This window comes from Helicoverpa zea, chromosome 11 (assembly GCF_022581195.2).
Source record: "Helicoverpa zea isolate HzStark_Cry1AcR chromosome 11, ilHelZeax1.1, whole genome shotgun sequence".
Taxonomy (NCBI): domain Eukaryota; kingdom Metazoa; phylum Arthropoda; class Insecta; order Lepidoptera; family Noctuidae; genus Helicoverpa; species Helicoverpa zea.
In genome coordinates this window covers 5,407,844-5,428,233 of record NC_061462.1, presented here as the reverse complement: position 1 = coordinate 5,428,233, position 20,390 = coordinate 5,407,844, and the positions used below count along the sequence as shown (strand labels likewise).

At 35.8% G+C, this 20,390-nt stretch overlaps 1 protein-coding gene across 7 annotated transcripts in view; it reads left to right on the top strand.

The window, feature by feature from the left end:
• Positions 1 to 20,390, top strand: part of LOC124634761 (protein held out wings) — a 65,488-nt gene that overhangs the window by 32,798 nt on the left and 12,300 nt on the right. For all 7 annotated transcript variants that reach the window (XR_006984908.1, XM_047170425.1, XM_047170428.1 and 4 more), the window contains exons 2-4: positions 4,653 to 4,786; positions 17,878 to 17,994; positions 19,346 to 19,486. Coding sequence is in view for 6 of the 7 variants with exons in the window: in XM_047170425.1 (XP_047026381.1) it covers positions 4,653 to 4,786; positions 17,878 to 17,994; positions 19,346 to 19,486 (392 nt within the window). In the remaining variant the exon portion in view is untranslated. The remainder of the gene's footprint in view (positions 1 to 4,652; positions 4,787 to 17,877; positions 17,995 to 19,345; positions 19,487 to 20,390) is intronic.

Here is a 20,390-nt window from a genome sequence, read left to right as displayed (position 1 = left end):
CAAGCTATTATATAGTATAACTATTAATTTACCTAGCCAAATTGTTACTTAATAGTTACACCTACTGAAGATTTCTCATTGATCTTTAGAGTTCCACCAATGTGGAAATATGAAGATTAATAGTTAGTAGTCCTTCATGGTTTCATATAAATCTTGTGCATTTATGCTCCAATTGTGACAGTCAAGTTTAATTAATGCACCACCTTGTAATTTCACTGTCTAGACCGCGCGTCCGTTTACTTGGTTTGTTATTATGACGGCCGTTGCATTGGCGTCGTCGTTAAATTACGAAATACCAGCACTGTTCTTGGTGATGAAAGAAATTAATTGTTTCCGCCGACCGAGTCCACAAACGAAAGTGATTTTGTGACTTAGACTATTCTTAAAACCAATTATAACATTTGTTTCACTGGAACTGTAGCACACAGCAGACTGCGCGTAGATGACTATTTGATGGCCTTTTTAAAGGTGGAGTATTTCTTATGGAACCATAATATAAAATTAATGCCCTTTAAAATTGAAAACGCTATGTAATGTAATTTGATAAATGATGAAATTATTAAAATAACCTCATAAAATTTCGTTAACCAAGTAAACTTTAATCAATTCAATAGTTATCATAATCAAGAACACTTGCTTAACATTCGAATGTAAATGTTATCAATCAGTTTTTCATATATAAATATGCTAAAATCAATAGCAACGTATTTGTAACCTTTCATGACCGAATGACATTTATCTTGAAATATATCGTAGAATGTGTTATAACCGTCCAGGGGTCGAGTTCAATCCCGTCTTAAAACCACACGTGTTTATTTAATACATAATTTAAAAGATCGCACCGTGGGCAATAAAACAGAGTTCAAAGTTTTTTTATAGAAACTAATAAACCTTGTGGGCGGTGAGTCTTCGTGATAAAGAGTAAAAATCTAATCACGTAGCAAGACGTCCAATTCCGTGTGATAATATCGTTGTTGTGCTTGAAGTTACAGCTTATTAAGTGTGTATTAGAATAGAATGAGGGAGAGGGATTACAGAGTGAATGCACCGCGGACCGCCATTGTGGACAGTGACAATGCAAGAGAGATTGCATTGCATTATCTGGAACCAGTAAGCGTACGTGTGTGAGGTTCGCTGTCGCAACGCTCCGGAGAGGAAATGTGCAATACTACGAGTTATTTTTGATAGTAAATATTTCTCTTGTACTAACTCAAGAGATATATTACAAATTCAATTAAAATTGTGCATTATTTAAGTGCCTATTAAGGAAATTACCACAAATGCTATTGACCTGTAACCAGGACAAGCCAAATAACCATTTAATAACAGGTGATCAGTAATTATACCTACAGGTAATATTCACAAAGGTACATTTCATTCTTGATTGTATGCTCATAGGAGACTTACTTTGATTAATTTTCATAAAAAGTCCAAGTTAATCACAAGGCGCTCCCTTTTCCGTAGGTGGTCTCGAACTTCGAAGCGGCAATTGACATTTGTCACTCAGTGACACACAAGTTGCTTGCTCTCCTATTATAGTGAATGCTCTTCCTACGCCAGCGTTCAAACATCATTATGCTATAGAGTTATCATTACTTCCCAACTAAATTTCAATCTTAACTCAGAGACACAAAGATAGAATTTGCTTACTTGCTCCTAAAGGGAGTCTCGCCAGGCTAGAATTACGTACAATGCACATAGAATGATCGCGATTGCGGTTGAAGTAATCTGAGTAAATGGTAAAATTAAACCTTGTTAACAAATATAACTATATTGTGTGGCTTTGTAACCTATTTATGGTTAGCTCTACATTTATTTATTACAGACATTTTCCAAAATTTAAAAACATCATCTAATAAATTAATCATATTATAACTTGTTGCTTAATTAAACTCGATTAAAATATGAATTTATATTTAAATTGGTCGTCATGGCCTCAATGATTGATTGCATGTTTAGTAATTTGTTCCACAGTTGTGAAAAACTTGAATAATACCTAACCTCTCTTCCTCCGCAAGTTTAAAGAATCATCTTCAAGAAATGGGTTAATGTTAATGCTCGTAGGCGATGAGCGTGCAAGCTGTCATTAAATGTTTTCTGTTACATCTGCAAGCCTCATAAATAACTCCTGCACGTTACTTTTAACTCTTCCATTATACGTTATAATGAAAGTGCCTAAAGCTGCGTTTTTAGTGAGGAATAAAAGCTAGCGGTGTAAACATACGTTAAAAGATGTACAAACTTCAACAATGCTACGTAAATAGCCGTCCATCACTTAAACCATCAGGCTCATAGTTCACACGAGATTGAAGAAGGTACACAAGTTTGGTGACTTGCGCAAGAACGACCTCCTACAAACGACATATTCCGAAACTCGTTCACGTCAAATCCAAATACATTAATCAAACTAGCGCATAGACGTGGAGTGACGGACGGACAGCCCCCAAAACCACCTGCTTCAGAATACAGCCTCTATTATACCGCTATTGTTTTTGTTTAGTACTCTCATTTACCAGTACAAAGACTGCTGCATTGTTAAACGTCTATTACAAGTGTTTCGACACCCGTCAACGTCGTGTGACATGTTACAAAAGATTTTTTAAACGATCTGTTCTTGATTCAACCTTGTATTGACCATCAGACGATTCAACTTGTCAAATAGACAAACGCTGACAATGACGATTACCGTCCTATTAATCAAGTTATTCAATATACCTCAGTCATATGACTCAGACGTTGTAACCAACACAAAAATACGAATAAGCAGCGACAGCGCTTATTTAAATTGCAAAGTCATAAACATAAAGGCTATATTATAAACGTAAAATTCAGTAGCGTGTATATTAATTAATGCTATCAGTTACCGATTAAGTAGTTTGAAGATAAAAAAATATGCAGAAAATATAAAGTATAAACATTTCATCCTAAATGCATCCGCTATCAATATGCAGGAAAAGGTGGCAATTAAATACATAATCCATCGGCTATCACACGAGCCCCGTGGCGGGTTAATGGCTTGTTTACTCACTCTGCAGCCCTTATATGGCGTGAAAGCTCCTCCGCATTGTCGCCAGCCCCTCAGCGGACTCGGTATGGTCAGGCGGATACGTGCGTCTGCGCATATGAGCCATTTGATAGCGTGAGAGATTAACAAATTGAAGAAAACCCGCATAACTGTACTGGACGTATTTAACCGATAAAAAATGCGCAAGACCATTATTTGAGGTTAAAACATTTAGTTATTTTTTATATCTTTAAACTCTTCAGAAGCCGTACTTGAATTCGACAAACAGTTATCAGTCAGATAAGATAGTAAGGAATTCCAGTGAATCGTTTATGCCAAAATTGATTGATTGACTGTAGATAGTGAAGCTACCACAAAATTAAAACTTTTAGCACGTGCGATGGGAGATAGCTTGGTGATCCTTGTGTTATAATCTTGTCAAAATTAAACAGGCCTATCGCCAAACAGATGGTCGTTGATTCGTCGTCCGGAAATTAACCGATGACTCATTGCCTCTCTATCTCGATAAGGAAGATAAAAACGAGATCCTGCGTTTGTACAGCGATTTCTCACATACGGTGGGGAAATCGCAGACTTGTGCTGTAACATTTGAGCCATATGGTGTGAACTGATTCTGAATATCATATGGTGATACGGATAAAAATGAAGGATACATATACTTGAGTTATTCAAGCAATCTGGGGCCCGATTCTCCTAAGTTAATAATGTCAAAATCGAATAGAAATCGAATCGCAATATGATCGCAATAGCAGTTTTAACCATATCGGGCATTCTGCTACTAATAAAAGACCAATCGTATTCGATTGACATTTGATTGGTGTGCGATTGGTCTGCTATTTTGGTGATTTTGGTCTATACGGTAGTTTGCTGTACAATCATTTTGCAATCGTAAATCATTTGCAGACAAAATGATTCATTATTGAATGACAGAAAAGGATAAAAACGTTTATTTCAAAGAAAAAATAGCGGAATGCCACATACGTTTCAATCGTAATCGAGTCGGGATTGGATATCAGTCGAATCGAGTCGAACGTGAATCGTATGTTGCTTAAGTAAAATTAGGAGAATCGGGCCCCTGAACGCATGTAAAAATTGATCCTGTTGAGTTCACCGTACTTTTGTGTATTTTTTCTCTACTATTGTCCAGTCGCTGAAGTCATGCGTAAATTAATGATCAAAATATGTCATAACTCAATTACATCATTGTCGCTGGAGTGGCCTCAGCACGGTATGTTGGCCTGCCGTATTATAAGAGGTGCAGCATAAGATCTATCAATATGTCTGTCAATGATGTCATGCTGGTCTATTGTCGTAGCCTTCAAACTTATTACAGATCCGATGGTTACTAAAAATATTGATTACCTACTTTATGAAGCCACAATGAATGACTGTTCCAAATTTCACAAATAAATACCAACGATCGTAATAAGGCATTGTAAGTTTTCCGAAAACTAAAATGTCCTCGTAAAAACAGGAATTTTCCACGGGACATAAACCTTTATATTTACTAGTAAACGTTTGGGACGGTATTCTAAAATTAACGAGTCAATATGACATGTTTCATGTGTAAAATTTATTGCAGCAGATGTTATCCACGTAACTAACAAAATGTTATTTTTATTTTCAGAAATAGCAAAAGTTCGAGCAAGTTTATTCCAAATAAATGGAGTCAAGAAAGAACCACTCGTACTACCAGAGCCTGAAGGCATGGTCACCACACTCACAGAAAAAGTTTACGTGCCAGTCAAAGAACATCCAGATGTAAGTAATGACGTAATTAATACTGTTCTTACATTGGACCTAGGGTTTATCTGAAACGCCAGTCCGCGGGTCAAGGGAATGAAAACTATGATTACTTTAAGACTATATTAAAATATGACGCCATTTATATTCACATTTGCAATCTTTTGATTAACAGCCAGGAAGTTACGCTACTTGCGATTGGTTAGTGGCGTTTTCTGGAGCATTTCCCATTGTTCTAGAAAATGTAGCCCCCAATTTACTGCGTAACTACGTAGGACCAATCTGCTTTATTACTTCCAGCTCCGAGAAATTCTAATTAAAGCCGTATCGTTTCAAACTTTATGGATTTACAGAAAATATCCGACAGGCAAACCTGCTTCACAGTTTTAGGTCATTATCGAGTGTGAATTTTCCGTAGCTGTAAAGCATGTAGGTAGTCATCTTGTCGGTGTACAATTCCTCATAAAAATAGTTTTAACAGGTAAATACTTAGCTATCAAAACAGTACCTATACTTTTTTCTGGTATATTTTTTTAAATATCATTGCTGTTTCCACCTTGTTTCCTATTCGGTTGTTGGGTCGTACCCTATATTTACCCACATTGTTTCGATACCTCGAGCGGAAACATGCACGCATAATGACATTGTTTACAACTTAATTTGTCGTATACATACATACACCTTATATTTCATTCATCAACCATTAAAGTATCAGCATATCAATGAATACTTTCATTACGTACGGAGTATAAGAATTGTTGTGTCATTAATTATTCAACTGTCAAGAGTTCTTTTAAACAGTATTTGTAATAAGTGAGTGTAAACACTGCTCAGAGACAAACGAAACTTGTATGCACATTATTCCTGAGATGTGCTCAAGCAATTATAACCATAATGAATTTGTATTGCTGTGCAAACAAAACAGCAATTAATTCATACAGCTTTTAATGGTATACTCAAACTCATTTCAAAATAATTGTAGAAAAATACCCGTTTTTTAATGATCCTTTGGCTAATGATAGCATGGATTGAATCGCAAAAAGGTAATGAAGGAAGACGCTTGTCAATTATGCCACGATACACGTAAAGCTATCTAAACCATCTTAGCTTTCCTAAGGTTTTTTAAACAGACGAGAATTCTATACATTTCTTCGTTGATCGAGTTAATTGTTGCAAACAGCGAGTTTTACTGTAGGTAACAGTTGCGTTAGTCATACAAATAGAAATACAAGGTTGGCAGGCTGCTACATTTGGTACCTTATGTCAGGGCTATCTCGTCTTTGGCATGATTGTTGATTCTTGGGCGACCCTCAACGATACCGTCCATTCATTGTTACTAAGAGATTTGTAATCATTTACAAGCGAAAAGAGTACCTTTCTAAGCAAGGAGTTCAATGAACTGAATGATTCATTATTTAAATCGGTTAGCACTATATCCATGTCGGTGCCAAGTTCGATTGCAGCTGATGAAAATATTGTCAATGCATCAGTTCACATGTCGCGCTATTTAGCTTCCAATGTATTAGCTAGTTTATTTATGTAATAAGTACTTACTGAATATGTAGACCGAAAAGTTCACCATACTGTATTTGGGTTTGGTTTCATTAGAGCAGACTTGCAACTTATACATAAATATATCATGGATGACTTTAACGATATTCCCTTTTAAAGATCTTAATTTTTCAATGGTGATTATAATAATTTACCTACGTGTTAATTATTTTTTCTAACTGAAATAAAATTTATGGTTCCGATATTTCCTTAAAAGCTTATTTAGAAACTGATCAACATTAGCGAGATGTGTGTTGACTCATAGAGATATATTGTTGGCGCCATCAACTCGTCTGGATCACCTTATATGGTGTCATCTAACGAACCTCTGCCACTGAATTAATTTAGTTGAATTTTATTACAATTTTGAGTAGCTGAATAACAATTTCTGAATTTATCACGTGGTGATGTGAGAAACACGAACACTAATGGCAGTCGAGTTCCGTCTAAAGATTTCAACTTGAAAGAATCTGTTCGATTCTTCTTTAAATTCTTCATACTTATAGACGTTTAGTATGAATTTATTTGTGGCGATGTTACCATGCTCGTTGGTCTAATGATATAAGCCATTACCATGAATATTTATGTTTCGAGTAATACCTAAATTATCATAGATCATCTGAATAACTGCTAGGAATCTAACAATGTAGACGTAAATCTTAAGATGAATTGATCGTTGAATGATATTGATTGTCGATCAAAAGAACCGTCCCGAGACATCGGTCACGTTCACAGTAATAATGATGGAAACCCTTAACGATGCGGATGGATGTCACATGATGGAGTTCTGAGAAACTATCGTAAATAATTGCAGACACGCTGAAAGATTTTATTGCATAAACAAATCGCTGTATTTTGCCAATTCTTAAAATAAATGTTTTCACAATTGGTAATCATACCATCAATGTTTTATTTGCTCACAAAAACTGCGGCGTGAAGTAAACGTTAACTATTCCTGAAATAGAGCCAGCAGTACCAATGCGATTCGTATGTTCCACACATTGTCGAAACAATAGTTTTTGGTACACCGGCTGCTGTGACTAACGTCTTAAAACGTTTTATTTTTGTAACTGTACCGTGCATCTTTATAGCGCAAACAAAATAGCGACGTGTTAATTCTTTGATACACCGTTATGTTCCTGTTTATGCGGGTTCCAGGACGTATTTACGCGTTTATTACTCTGGTTTATATTTTCCACGCGGTCCCTGTTAGTTTATGTTAGCGAAACTGGGTTAAAATATAGAAAATTCATATTCAAGTTCACCGTCATTGATTTCTTGGATTTATAATACTTCATACAGCTATTCCGGCATGAACTCTGAGAAAAATGTAACAAACCACATATTTCCATTTAGTTGAATGTACGTATTCATTGATTTATAAACAAATCACGTAAGTATTATATTCTATTTACAGCAATAATTTCAGTCTCAAGATTGAGACGTTATGCACATATAGAAATGCAGATAGATAGTTACCTTATTAATTCTTTTCCTAGTCCTTTATAGAAAAAAATGCGAACCAAATGCGGAACATGTTGGATTCCGCATTGTTGGTATTGCAAATGATATGCTGAGCACATACGAGTGCGCTCGATGCTGTTCGATCATAGTCCACTAGATGGAGAGCTCCAACCTCATTCTGGTCCCACAGGTTCTAGCTCGCGTTGCATAGTGATGTTAACACATCGATAAAATACGTGTTTCCTAATGCAAATAATTTAATATCGATGTTCTGCCTGCATTTGTAATGTGCTCAACGTATGCGCGCATATTCTCAGAGATTTATCTTAAACGAAATTATGAGGTTTTAGTGCATAAATCGCGAACACGTAAGCACTCACACACTACATGTGTCGTGGAATATGTTTTGATAAATCTGATTCTCTGTAAACAATTAACAAGTTTTGTAATTTCGTATGAAAAGAGTTTTATTTAGAGTTTAGCTCTCCCACGATTTTGACTGCATTATTTATATTATTTTTTTGTCAAACACATGTTCTTTTTATTCAGACTGCAAAAGTCACGATCTTGATAAAGAATCGACATCGATACATTCGCAGGTCCGTGCCTCGAAATCTGCCTCTCTCCATTTAGGGCCGGAGAAGTTATTAAATCCTGCCATATCGGTGGGGACCGTTACTTTAGCTTTTTGCTTCTCAAGAAGTACCAGTTGATGCGTGTCTTAATGGAGGATCTTAGAGCCGTGCTCACACTAAGAGAAAACACAGGCATCTGTTGCTTTATAAAGGGAATTTAAATGGGAACTTATTTGAATTATATGTAGGCAATTGTCCTTATCTGCGGGTTGGAGTGGAAGCTTGATTACTTTCGTAAAAGAGGAAAGCCTAGAAGTTCATTAAGCTTCTGGAGAGCTTAGCTACTTATTATGAACGCACAGAGCATACATAAGTGGTTATAAGACTTTGTATTGGTACAAGTAGGAATTGCTATAAAACTGGTTGTTACTTTGTTAAGTCGATGTTAGGAATAAGAACCCGACAGAACGGCCAATAAAATGATGGCCCAAAAGCCAATGACATCGTCCGGTAAGTTTGGATTCGCTGAATCCGATTCGGTAGTAGAGAGTAACCATATAACCCACGTACATCTTTTTTGGCAGTGGTTTTTTTTTCTGCCATGTTTGACCTAACCCTTTTCTATTCAGATTATAGCTATGATTGTATCAACTGAATTTGTGAGACATGTTTTCCTCTCAGCCATGTGGTATTTTTTCATGAAGGGAATTTATTGTTTTATTCATTATCATGGTTCTTGATAATTAAAACATACCGCCAAGATGCTGCCACTATTTCAACACATAAATAAGTGAAGGGAATATAAGATTACTTTCACTAATAAACAAGTATTGCCGTAAAATTACGAAAATAATATAAATGTAATCTTATCGCGATAGTCAGCAGTTATAAACTGACTATTATAGGAAAGAACGTAAAAGAGAATTATATTCGCCGACGAACCGGCCGGACGGCTGAATTGTTTTAGTGAAAACATGTCTGGCACTAGCAGTGTGTGCTTTATCATTCGCGAGTGCAAACATCAGTAAAAGCTCGCGAATGTGTTTCAAAAAGATTAAACAATTCGCGCTACTGCACCATCGAGAAACTTGTTTAGATTACGACCAGCCGAGAATTTTAGATCGAGTATTAGATTAACGATATTTCGATCTATGCATCAATAAATCGATTGGAATACTTAAGTTTTATGGATGGCGTTGATTCAAACAGAAATACTTGGTTTGCAATATCTTCGGGACAAGAACGAATAGATTGTGAACGCGTTTCAAGGGAAAGCAATGATGGGGCGTTCATAGATCCAACAGTCCAACATCTAGATATCAATCGACTCAGAGTGCGGTCTTACATATCACAGTTGGTTTAAAATAATCATAATCTACCTACAATCATAAAAAAGACAAATTTACGAGAAAATACGGCTCAACGTAATGTCCCATCGCAAGAGAAGTACTATATTGGCGTTAATTTATGTTTCTTATACGGTTTTTAGGCTTTCACATTCAAACATGTTTTTCACAAACAAAAGCTGACCGGTTGGAGTTATCTTGCTGTCTTTTAAATTTTGCTCCTGTAGTTATCTAAATTTGTGGCAGTGCGTGGGTGTATACTGCCCTATGTTTTTCTCTGACATCGTTCCTTTGTATAATTTAATGAAGTTTTCTTATGGTTCAAGTCCGCAATATTAAGCTATAACGTATGCAGTAAACGCATGCGTGGGTGTGCCGCTAATATCCGTTCCATTTATCTCTTACACTGTAAATCTGGACAAATGAAGAATGGATTCATTGAACTCTATTATAGTCTCTATTTTCATCACGGCAGTTTTATATTCACATTGATTTTCATACGAATTCGTCGGATGGTTCCTAAGCTAGATAATTTTAATGATATAAGCAATTTGGAATTATAATAGTTGGTCTGATATTTGTCGGCTGATAACAAGGAGTGGTGTGTGTGGGTAATGAGGTTGATTGGATTGGTCCTACTTCACGTAAGGGTCACAGTTCAGTCGCCTTCGACACTAACTCATAACGGACGCTTTTGTCTATTAACTACGAGTAACTACTTGTTGATTATCTTCTATCGTTATCTCTAAAACGCACAAGCTTAGTGACTCCATCCAAAAGGTATGTGCTAACAGGGTTATTTAGGTGAAGCTTAAACATTACGAAACTAAAATAAAAGTAGCAGCTTACATTAATAAAGCATGAATATTATGGTCAACGTTACCACTTCCTAATGATTGTAACTCAATCACGTTTCCATGGAACAATGGATGACGGCAGTTTTACACAAAATAAGCTTACGTCATAGATTAAGCATCTGACTGTACTTATACAGGAGCCTAAGTAGTTCCTATGGGATTTCAAAATAAACTAAAAATTATTGATCATAATAATAAAGAACAAAAAACGATCTGTTGAGAAATTACGTACGTATGAAAAGAAAGATAAAGTGACAGCATAAGAATGTGCAACAAACATAAGAAATTCTATATTGCACCTCTTGTCTGTTTCACAATTGCAGACTCCCACATTATTCTGTACGCGAAACAAACTTAAATGCAAATTGTATGATAGAGATTAATGATTCCAGCTGACATTTTCACACAGTAAGACAAGGAAAAATTTAACTTTAAACGCTCGGGAACAGCTGGACATGTTTAATGAATCAACGTTCCCCATTGTGAATGAAAGTACAAGAGTATCTACCGTCTTGAACACACACTACAAATAATGTTGATAACGAGCACATTGCTATTAAACTTGCTTTCTATATTCCAACTAAGATTTATAGCGGAGATTATTAATCTTTCAGTAAGTTAATAGTGCACGGAAGAGTCTGTCAAAGAATTGAACTGAGAATTTTCTTTACTTAATTATTTGGAATGCCATTATAAATCTTATTCAAGTGTTACATTATTAAATTTCTATCCAAAGTAACATCGTGGAGAGGTATAATGAACATAACGATGTACTTTATCACCACTTGAAACACTTCAAATTGTCACGGATCACGCGACCCTAACATTCCTTTGTTCGGATCGTCAAAACGCAAGCAATGGACTGGTTCACTAGTACCTCCATACGTGTAAGGCTAGATGCAGCAGTGCATTCGGTACCCGTAATGAGGTTGATCGGATTGGTCGCGCTCCAGCGGCCACGGGTCACGGGTCGCAGCCCGCTCTAGACTTTGTCTAACAGCGATATCTATTAGTACATTGTCTTCCATATTGTTTTAGAAGCAACTGCGCCCAATACTTCCGTAGTACTCGTATCTACTTCGTTAATCCTCGTTTGCTTTGTTTATTGAATCATCCGTTTTGTTCAGTGTTTACCAATATGCTGGTAATCTTCCATCTTCAATAAATGTACCATCGTTTTGTGTATTTTAATCTAAATCTACTTGAGACATGATTTGCATTGACATGTCAATAAAACACTTATTTTATGACATCTGGCTTGGATTAGAAATTCATAAAACATAATTTATAGTATTAAAAACATAAGCAATATCAAATTTCTGTGAAATACATGAACATATTGTTGTAATTAAATTTTACGTCACATTTATATAGAAAATCGAACAAATTAATGGGTACAGAGGGTCGTGACTAATCCCGGGTAAAGCTTGTTAAGTCATTAAAGTATGGAATGATTTATTAATCAATATTACCTAGCTATTGTATTTATGGTAAGATATTGTCTGTCCCGTAAAATATACTGTATTTATGGATTAATCATTTTATCTTTCTATTATTAAGGCCTGATCACTAATAAAGGCTTGAGTAGACACCATATTTTTAGACTTGAAAAATAGATAGGTATACTGATAGCCTCATTTTCTGAAAATAATTTAAGCATAGTTGTGTGAGTATGTGAAAATGTCGAAGAGGGTCGCTTGTTGTCTGCCAGCATGCTATGATTCCAATCTGTTTGCTTTACGTTTACGTTTTGCGTGGGAGGATAGCAAGTCACACCTCGCCCTATTTCTCTTGTTCCATCTAGAATCCTGCGAATTGTAATAAGAATGTAATAACGCGACATATTTTTATAAATATGCATCTACACTGCCCTGGCATCATGCCGAAATAACTAAAGCATTGCAAAATAAAAAAAAAGAAAGCAGAATTTGTATGTAACGATTGACACGTTTCTTCATTACGTTTGGTAGCCAAAATTCCGTTCTATTCACAAAAATCAAGGCAACTAAAACGTGTATTTGGCGTAAAATATGCCAAAGACACTTTTGTAGTAGTTAGCAAACACCCACATACATACACACAGTTTTTTCGTAAAAAAGACAGACATATAACTAAATAAAGTACCAGAGTGTTCAAATACGCATCCAAGTACGGGAAAGGTTAATAGGTTACACGCAACATTGAGTAGGATAGTTAAAGGATAGCTGCAGTGTCCCTCATCATTTAGTTAGGTTGCACAAGGCAGATGGCACCGATCCGTGTAATATGTATACTTCCGCGATTGGTTAGCCAAGAAACTATCCCCTTATAAGCCTCGAAAAGGTTGGATGATAATACAGCTGAACGCAAAGGTAGTTAATGATCATGAGGTTAGTAATTTATCTGTAGAATAATGATATGTACTAAGCTTTACTGACAATCGGCGCAGCAGCAGTCAGCCCCGAGGCGACTTCGGATCGCGTCGTGACCAATCGTTGGACGACAATTATGTTAGAATTATACCATCAATCAATTGCAATATGGTAGGTACACACCCACCTGCACTCATCCGGCATACTCGCAGTCTCGCACTAATGATGGCCAATCACCGCCGGTCAATAGTTCACTTGTTTTGTTATTGTAGCTCTATTGTACTTTTCTTTGTTTGCTTTATTAGGGCTAAAATGTATGGTTATTTGTATATTCTACAAAAATATACTGCTTGTGTTTGTTAGTTTTTTACTTTAACGGGTTATTTTTGGTGTGAAAATGGTTTAGGAATTTATCTTAGATGTAGTTGTTCTACATAGAATTCCATTTTCTGGATCAAAATGAATGACTTACGTATTTGGATTCTTTGGAAGCATAGTAGTGATGTACAATTCTGGAGCACCATGACGACAATAAGTTAATAACCGGAAGCCATAGATTATTTTAAAATTATTACTAGCTCGCAGTCTACTTTTAAAAAAAAAATCCATTGTTTTGGAATTATCACAGCTATGAATACAAATACTCCGCATATTGGTTATCGAGTTGAAGATATCTTTGATAACTTTTTTTTTATGTATCATTGGTTTACTCTTTATTGACCTTTATTTTATTCAATTCGATATCGTTAAAATCGATTTTAATATAGGCTCTATATCAGAACTGGCTCATATTAAATGTGTATTTCTTTAGACCTGGCTCATATTAAATGTGTATTTATATTAACATTGTTTGTAAATGAGATTGATTTTGTTTTTGGTGAAAACTACTCATCACATAATCACATAGGCGCATTATTTTTAGTCGGAAAATCCATGTCGCAATTTATAATTTTTGCATGGCCACGGGCGGTGTAATGACAACATACACCCGTTTATTGTGCTCAGTATTCAGTTTTGTCACGTTTTTTGTTTCGTAACACTGTTAGATTCGTCATCCCATCACTCATCGAGCCACGAAATAGCTCTTAGTATTCCAGATGCATTTTGATAAATGATACATATTCTGTGATTTACATACTTAGATATTTAGGACACCTGTGCTTCTTTCCTATATCAGAAATACCTACTTTTCCGAGAAAATCCGATATAACATGGATTTCCAAAGAAACCGTTTGTTGTGCCAATGATATGAAATAAGTGGACTTGTAGCATTCACAAAAGGATTTTCAGAGCAATGACGGTCAAGTTTTTCAATTACTTATCCATCAGTTTTTTTCCATTAGAGATTGACTGACATAATAATAAAGAAGCTAATATCAAATTTCAATCTCTCCTCGCTTGACAGCTCGGTTATTGAAATCCGCTGTAGGTTAAGATAAACCGATATTTCCAGAAATAGCATTTAGAATTAATTGTACAATATTATATATTCTGCAGTGCAGTCACGTGCATAACAAAATGAATTGTATAATTAATTAAAGGAATATCAATAAATCAAGCATGTAAGGTTACAAGAGCAATCATTAAGCGTGTTTTGTTGATTTAATATTTATTACAAAATCATCGCTCGTATGTCTATATATTAACGATATTGCAATGTTCTAAATGTAATATTTCTCATTTGTTGAAGAAACAATTGCTGTGATAAATAACATTTAATTACAATTATGGTAAATAGTTTTGACTTGATTCAAAGCTTTAACATGAACATGAACATAAAGTTTGAACATGAACGGAGTTATTTAGGACAAATTAAAGGTACCTATAACAATGAATATGTAGTCCTACTTACACCAGTTCTTGTTAAATTGATTTATCAAAAACATTACGTGTATTGACAATATAAAGAATACTTCTTATCTATGTTCGCTAACAAAGCGACTTTACCAAACTATTATGGTTCCCACTGCACGTGGTTTGCGGTACTATCGGAGCGCTATCATTAGGGCACAAAACCACTGGCAATTACGTACGGAAAACTTGCACATTTCTACACAACATAAACACTATTGTGATTCAGTTAGGGGACAACGTCACTAACTGCGATATAACCAATATATCCGCATTACGGACTACCGTACGTTACGTGAATTGTACCGCTATCATTTATTTTAAACAGTAAATTGTGCGGTGTATTGGCAACTCTTCGTTATTATTGTTGATCAGCGGAATACTTGCGCAATGATTTTTCCTTCCTTACTTTGTTTTATCTTTTAACTTATGTTACCTGTTTTATGTACTCGTGTTACTTGTTAAATATATGGTCTAGGTTAAGTCTGAATTGTGCTATTTGTAAGCAAGAATCATTAAAATAATGTACTCAATCGTAATTACTGTAGACGTAAATCGTCTTACCTGTCAGATTAAATATAAAAACACGAATTAAAGTACCACAATACCTGTACTGCAACACCGATAAGTTAATCATTAATTCCTATTTACGGACCTCATAATGCGTTAATACAAGTAGCGTTTACTGATTTATTGTTGCACAAACAAATAACTTTATTTGCATTTATTCCGATAATAGCCGATAGTCAAACAGATAAAGTGGTGTTTGCATTAATTCTTGTAATCGTAGATACTTGGGTACGTATAGATAGGTAAAGGGCGCATGCGCCGCGGGCTGGAATGCAATTGGTTAATGTTTATCGATTAGCTGCGCCGGCGGCGGTGTACGTTTCCCATAGCTTTTGTTTACTGTTGTACAATTCGATTTCCACGTATCTATTTAATTGAACGGATTTATATGAACTAAATTATGAGTCATGTATTATTGTTAAGCGCTACCTTAGCAACTGAGTAAGTAGTCCGTGTTCAATTATACAATCGAATCGGGTAGGTTAAAAGTTAAATAAATCTAGAGACAAACTGCCACGAACGTGAATCTAAGCCTGCCTACTGGTAGGTATTTCTGTAATGTAGAAAATAAAATAATTACTTTTCTAATAAAAATATTACTAACAGTGAAAAAATGCAATAAAGTAAACACGGGCGCGTCGCCAACAATCGCGTCTCTATTTCGACGTAGCCCGACGTCCGGCGACCGGCTCAACCGGCGACCGAGCGTATGCGACCGAACTTTATTTCCCGTCACATGGCCGAATTGTGACGTTTTCTTGACATGAAAATGTTTTCAGACACTCCCATATTCATTACACCCGTCTAGTCGTCTGAGATATATAATTTGACACACACAGGGAGACAGGAATTCATTAGTTTGGAATTTTGCCTCTAGTTATGATTCAATATACTGTGATAGAGACAGAGTGTGATCTCTTTTTTAAGAAAAATCTTGGAAGGTCATTGGCAGACATCTTTTTACATCGATCTACCTCAAAAACCTTTGAAACACGTGTGTTCTTTTAACATGCGTCAAACTTTGTGAATATTGGGATATTGCAGCTTGGACGCAATATTTTACGAGGTCCTTGATGTACAATAGGATACACGCGTTATGGCCGACAAGCAAAGGAAGTGTTCTAAAGCGAGCTGTTTGTGGCCAACCACTAAACAGCATCAGGACGGCCCTCCACTTTGGAATTATGATCACTACGAGATTACGGCTAGGGTTTTATGTTGCTTAGAAACCACGGTCATATAAACGGGTTACAGGGAAATTTTACCCGCAGCCTACGTGTATACATCAAAGAAAATAAGCTTTCAAAACCTGTGGTTAAATGATATTTTCAATCATTTCAAATTGTGTGGTTTGAAACGTTTTTGTTTTGTTTTATTTGGTGAAATTTTAAAAGCAGCGTGTTGAAATCTCTCATGTGTTTTGAAGCTTACCTATCTAAATATTGAAGCGTTGCAGAACACTAAAGAGTAGCGTACCGTATAGGCTCATTACCTTTCTCATAGCTTCAGTTTAATACTTGTCTAGGTTGGTCCAGTTGGCTTGTTTTAAAAGATTTATGTGTACTATAAAGATATGCATCGGCATACGTTACTTCGGTCCGTCTATTCTTTGAGTGATTTACAATTCGTAGCCTGTCGTCGTGGCAGGCGCTGGACCGCGACGGCAACCAATGATCCCAGTTCTTTTGAGGCACTGATTTCCGCATCTCATATTTCCAATGGAATATGGTGTTACTTCAAAAAAAAAGATTCCATTGTCATTGAAAAGGAAACGTACCCAGATAAAGACTTTAAAACTGCCTAATTAGCTTCTCCATATACCAAAAAAAATGAATATTTTGCGGCCAACGTCACTTAACATATCTGTCGCATAATAACATCTTCGAGCAATTTGCATGCTGTCACGCAAAACAATTTAGCATGAGACATGTGACGAATTTCTAACCTCGATTTTTATTTACTACGCTTGTTTATTGTATATTTTGAACCGTAGTTCGGCTTCCTGAAATATTCCTATAGAAAAAAAGACGTTAGTGTGAACCGGCGTTTGGCTGGCGGCCAACTGGTCCATTTCTCAGCTTTGCTCGTGAACGGCAGAATGATACTAGTTCACAGTTCATATACACCGAGCTGACCGATGCTTTGAAGCAAACGTATTGAGGTTAAACGTATGTACACGATGCGTATGTGCAGGAAATATGGTTTATGTGAAACGAAGCGAGTAATTAATCCAACAGCTAATGGCATTAAATGTAGTCACACACTTGAATTAGGTCTTCGCATGTGGCGCCGACGACGTCGCAGCGTTTCGTAATCTTAAACTTTGAATGAATTACCAGAGAGATGATGAATGAAAAATCTTACTGTGGATCGGATTCGTTTTTTTAATTGGATTGAAACACGTTACATGTGTTGCAACCTTAGTTTATTCGGACTTTGATGCAAGATGATCTCACAAAATATTTGTTGAATAGTTTTGCATTTCAATCGATTTTTCTTGCCACTATATATGTTTTTAACATTATTTTGTTTCTTCTATTACAGTTCAACTTCGTTGGAAGGATTCTAGGACCCAGAGGCATGACAGCTAAACAGTTAGAACAAGAAACAGGCTGCAAAATCATGGTCAGAGGAAAAGGATCAATGAGGGATAAGAAAAAGGTAAAATCTAAATCTTTATTAATATTCCAGCAATATATTGCTTGAGACTTTTTAATGACTTGTTAGATAAATCATTTAATTGAAGTTTATCGGTGGTGCACATTTTAAAACTAACTTTCATATTTTCCACGCAGCCTCCATTGGAAATCGTATCAGGTTAACTCACTTTTCAATAATTTCTAAAGACTCGTATTTTAAACGTTTAAGTAGAACTTAATTGATGAAGACATTATTATGAAAATCAATAATCATGTTAGGAATAAATGAAAAAGTCCCAGTCATTTATTGGAAGATGGATTTGTGGTCAGCAGTTTCTAGATGAATCAATATTTTTATTTTAGATAATTCTCGTTCGAAGTCCACTCACTGCAAGAGCGAAGTAGTTAACTACTTAATCACGAAAAGTAAACTTAGAATGTATTTCGTCATTGCATTAGGCACACCTAACAGGCGTGCATATAATTTACTGAGCTGTAGAGCAGAATATTTTTCTATTTGCTTGCTATCTAATTAATTCTGTTGAAGCGAGTGCAAGTTTAACTTCACTTCTTCGCTATTTGCATATCGACTGGCTTGCATTGCCGTGGCAAGCGTTTGCCTCATTTACCTTGCTCAGATCATTAAAACAGCTATTGTCATAAGAAGAAAACTAACGAAACATTTATGTTTAATATATCTGTTAACACTTCAAAATACCTTCTGGCTCACTCAGTTCGTAGTTACCTATTGCTGTAAATGTGGTTTTGCTCCGAATATCGAAACATAACTCTCCGATTGAATCAATTTCTACGAATAGTATTACCCAAACATTGAGAAACGTATATGGATCTTCCGTTTAGATTTGTATGGGCTTGTTTGAAGTGCTCTAGCCATTAACGTTCAGTTGCGTCCTTGAGACTATAGCAATGTACGGGGTTATTTATATGCATAACCATACTTCAACTATCAATAGTAAAATGTAATATTGTATTGGTACCTACTTGACTGTTCTGTGGGCACTGAAAAAGTAATAGCTAGTTTTTATTATTTTTTTTTCGCTCTCTAAATCTGAACTAACCCAGATAATGAGTTCGTTATCGTTTAGCCATCCCGGACGCTGATATTCGAATGTTTGAAAAATATAAACGGCATGAATAAACTCTCAGTAAAAAATACTGAAATAGTCTTAGATATGACGCCATTACTAAAGTAAGAAATCCCCAATAACATAAACATCGGATCTTGGCTGTACGTCATTTCTTTTTCCCAATATTTTTTTCCTCAAAGCCCTAATTACTGCTAAATTGAGAGAGCTGTAAAGTTTTGAAAAAAACTGGAATATAATTTTAATAATGTTTTTAATCAATTTCAGGAGGATGCAAACAGAGGAAAGCCAAATTGGGAACATTTGGCCGACGATCTCCACGTCTTACTCACAGTTGAGGATACCGAAAACCGGGCGAAGATCAAGTTGGCCAGGGCTGTCGACGAAGTCAAACGTCTGCTTGTACCTGTAAGAATGCTTCTAGATTTTTCTAGAAAACGGGCCCGTCCTATTTCTCATTATAGAATCGAAAGTACACTTTCTTTTGTCTACACTTGTCAACGACACGTTGATTCTTTAGGCGTGCCTAGCTTTCGATTAAGAAGTACATACGGGCACTTGAATAGCTTAGCTGGTTCTAAAAATAACAGCAATAGCCATTGTTGACTACGAAGCCAAAATATCCATAATTCATACTGGACCAATGTGTTTGCTATGCGAATTAAATCTGAAGAAAAAGCCCAAGTTGGATTACTTTTTATACTACTACCACAAAAAGGAATGTTATTAATTAGTTGATAACGCCACCTTAAAAATTGCATCACAACATATTTATAAACTTATTTTGTATTTCTGTGGTGCAGCTTTAGCTTTAATTTTGACATGACTGTAGAATTGGTCTTGTTGAACTTCACAAATATTCAGCACGTTGTTATTCTCCGTCAAAACCCTATCACTATAAAATAATATCTTTAAATACTTTCGCGTGGGTTTTGTATAGAATGACCAAAGCAATCTTGAATCTTTGAATTTTAATTTAATTCAGCTTGTAACGATATTCCGTAATAGTAAACTATGGCTAAGTTAATAGTCTGTTACCACGCGAACATTGAATGGTTCGAGTTGCCGCGAATACTATCTGTTTAAGACAAACTCTCTAAGAAACTGGCAGACGGTTATGCCAAATAGAAATGTTGGCACACACTCCACTAGCCTCGTATGTAACTCACTCACTGCGTCGCTTTTAGGGTTTCCAAAGTTAAAGATAGAACCTGAAGACGCTGTCACGTCCGTCCGATAAGATCTTCCCTTCAGATGTGGTCCGGAACTTTCCGTCATTGCGATAGAACTTTCCAGAACATTTATGGTTCCT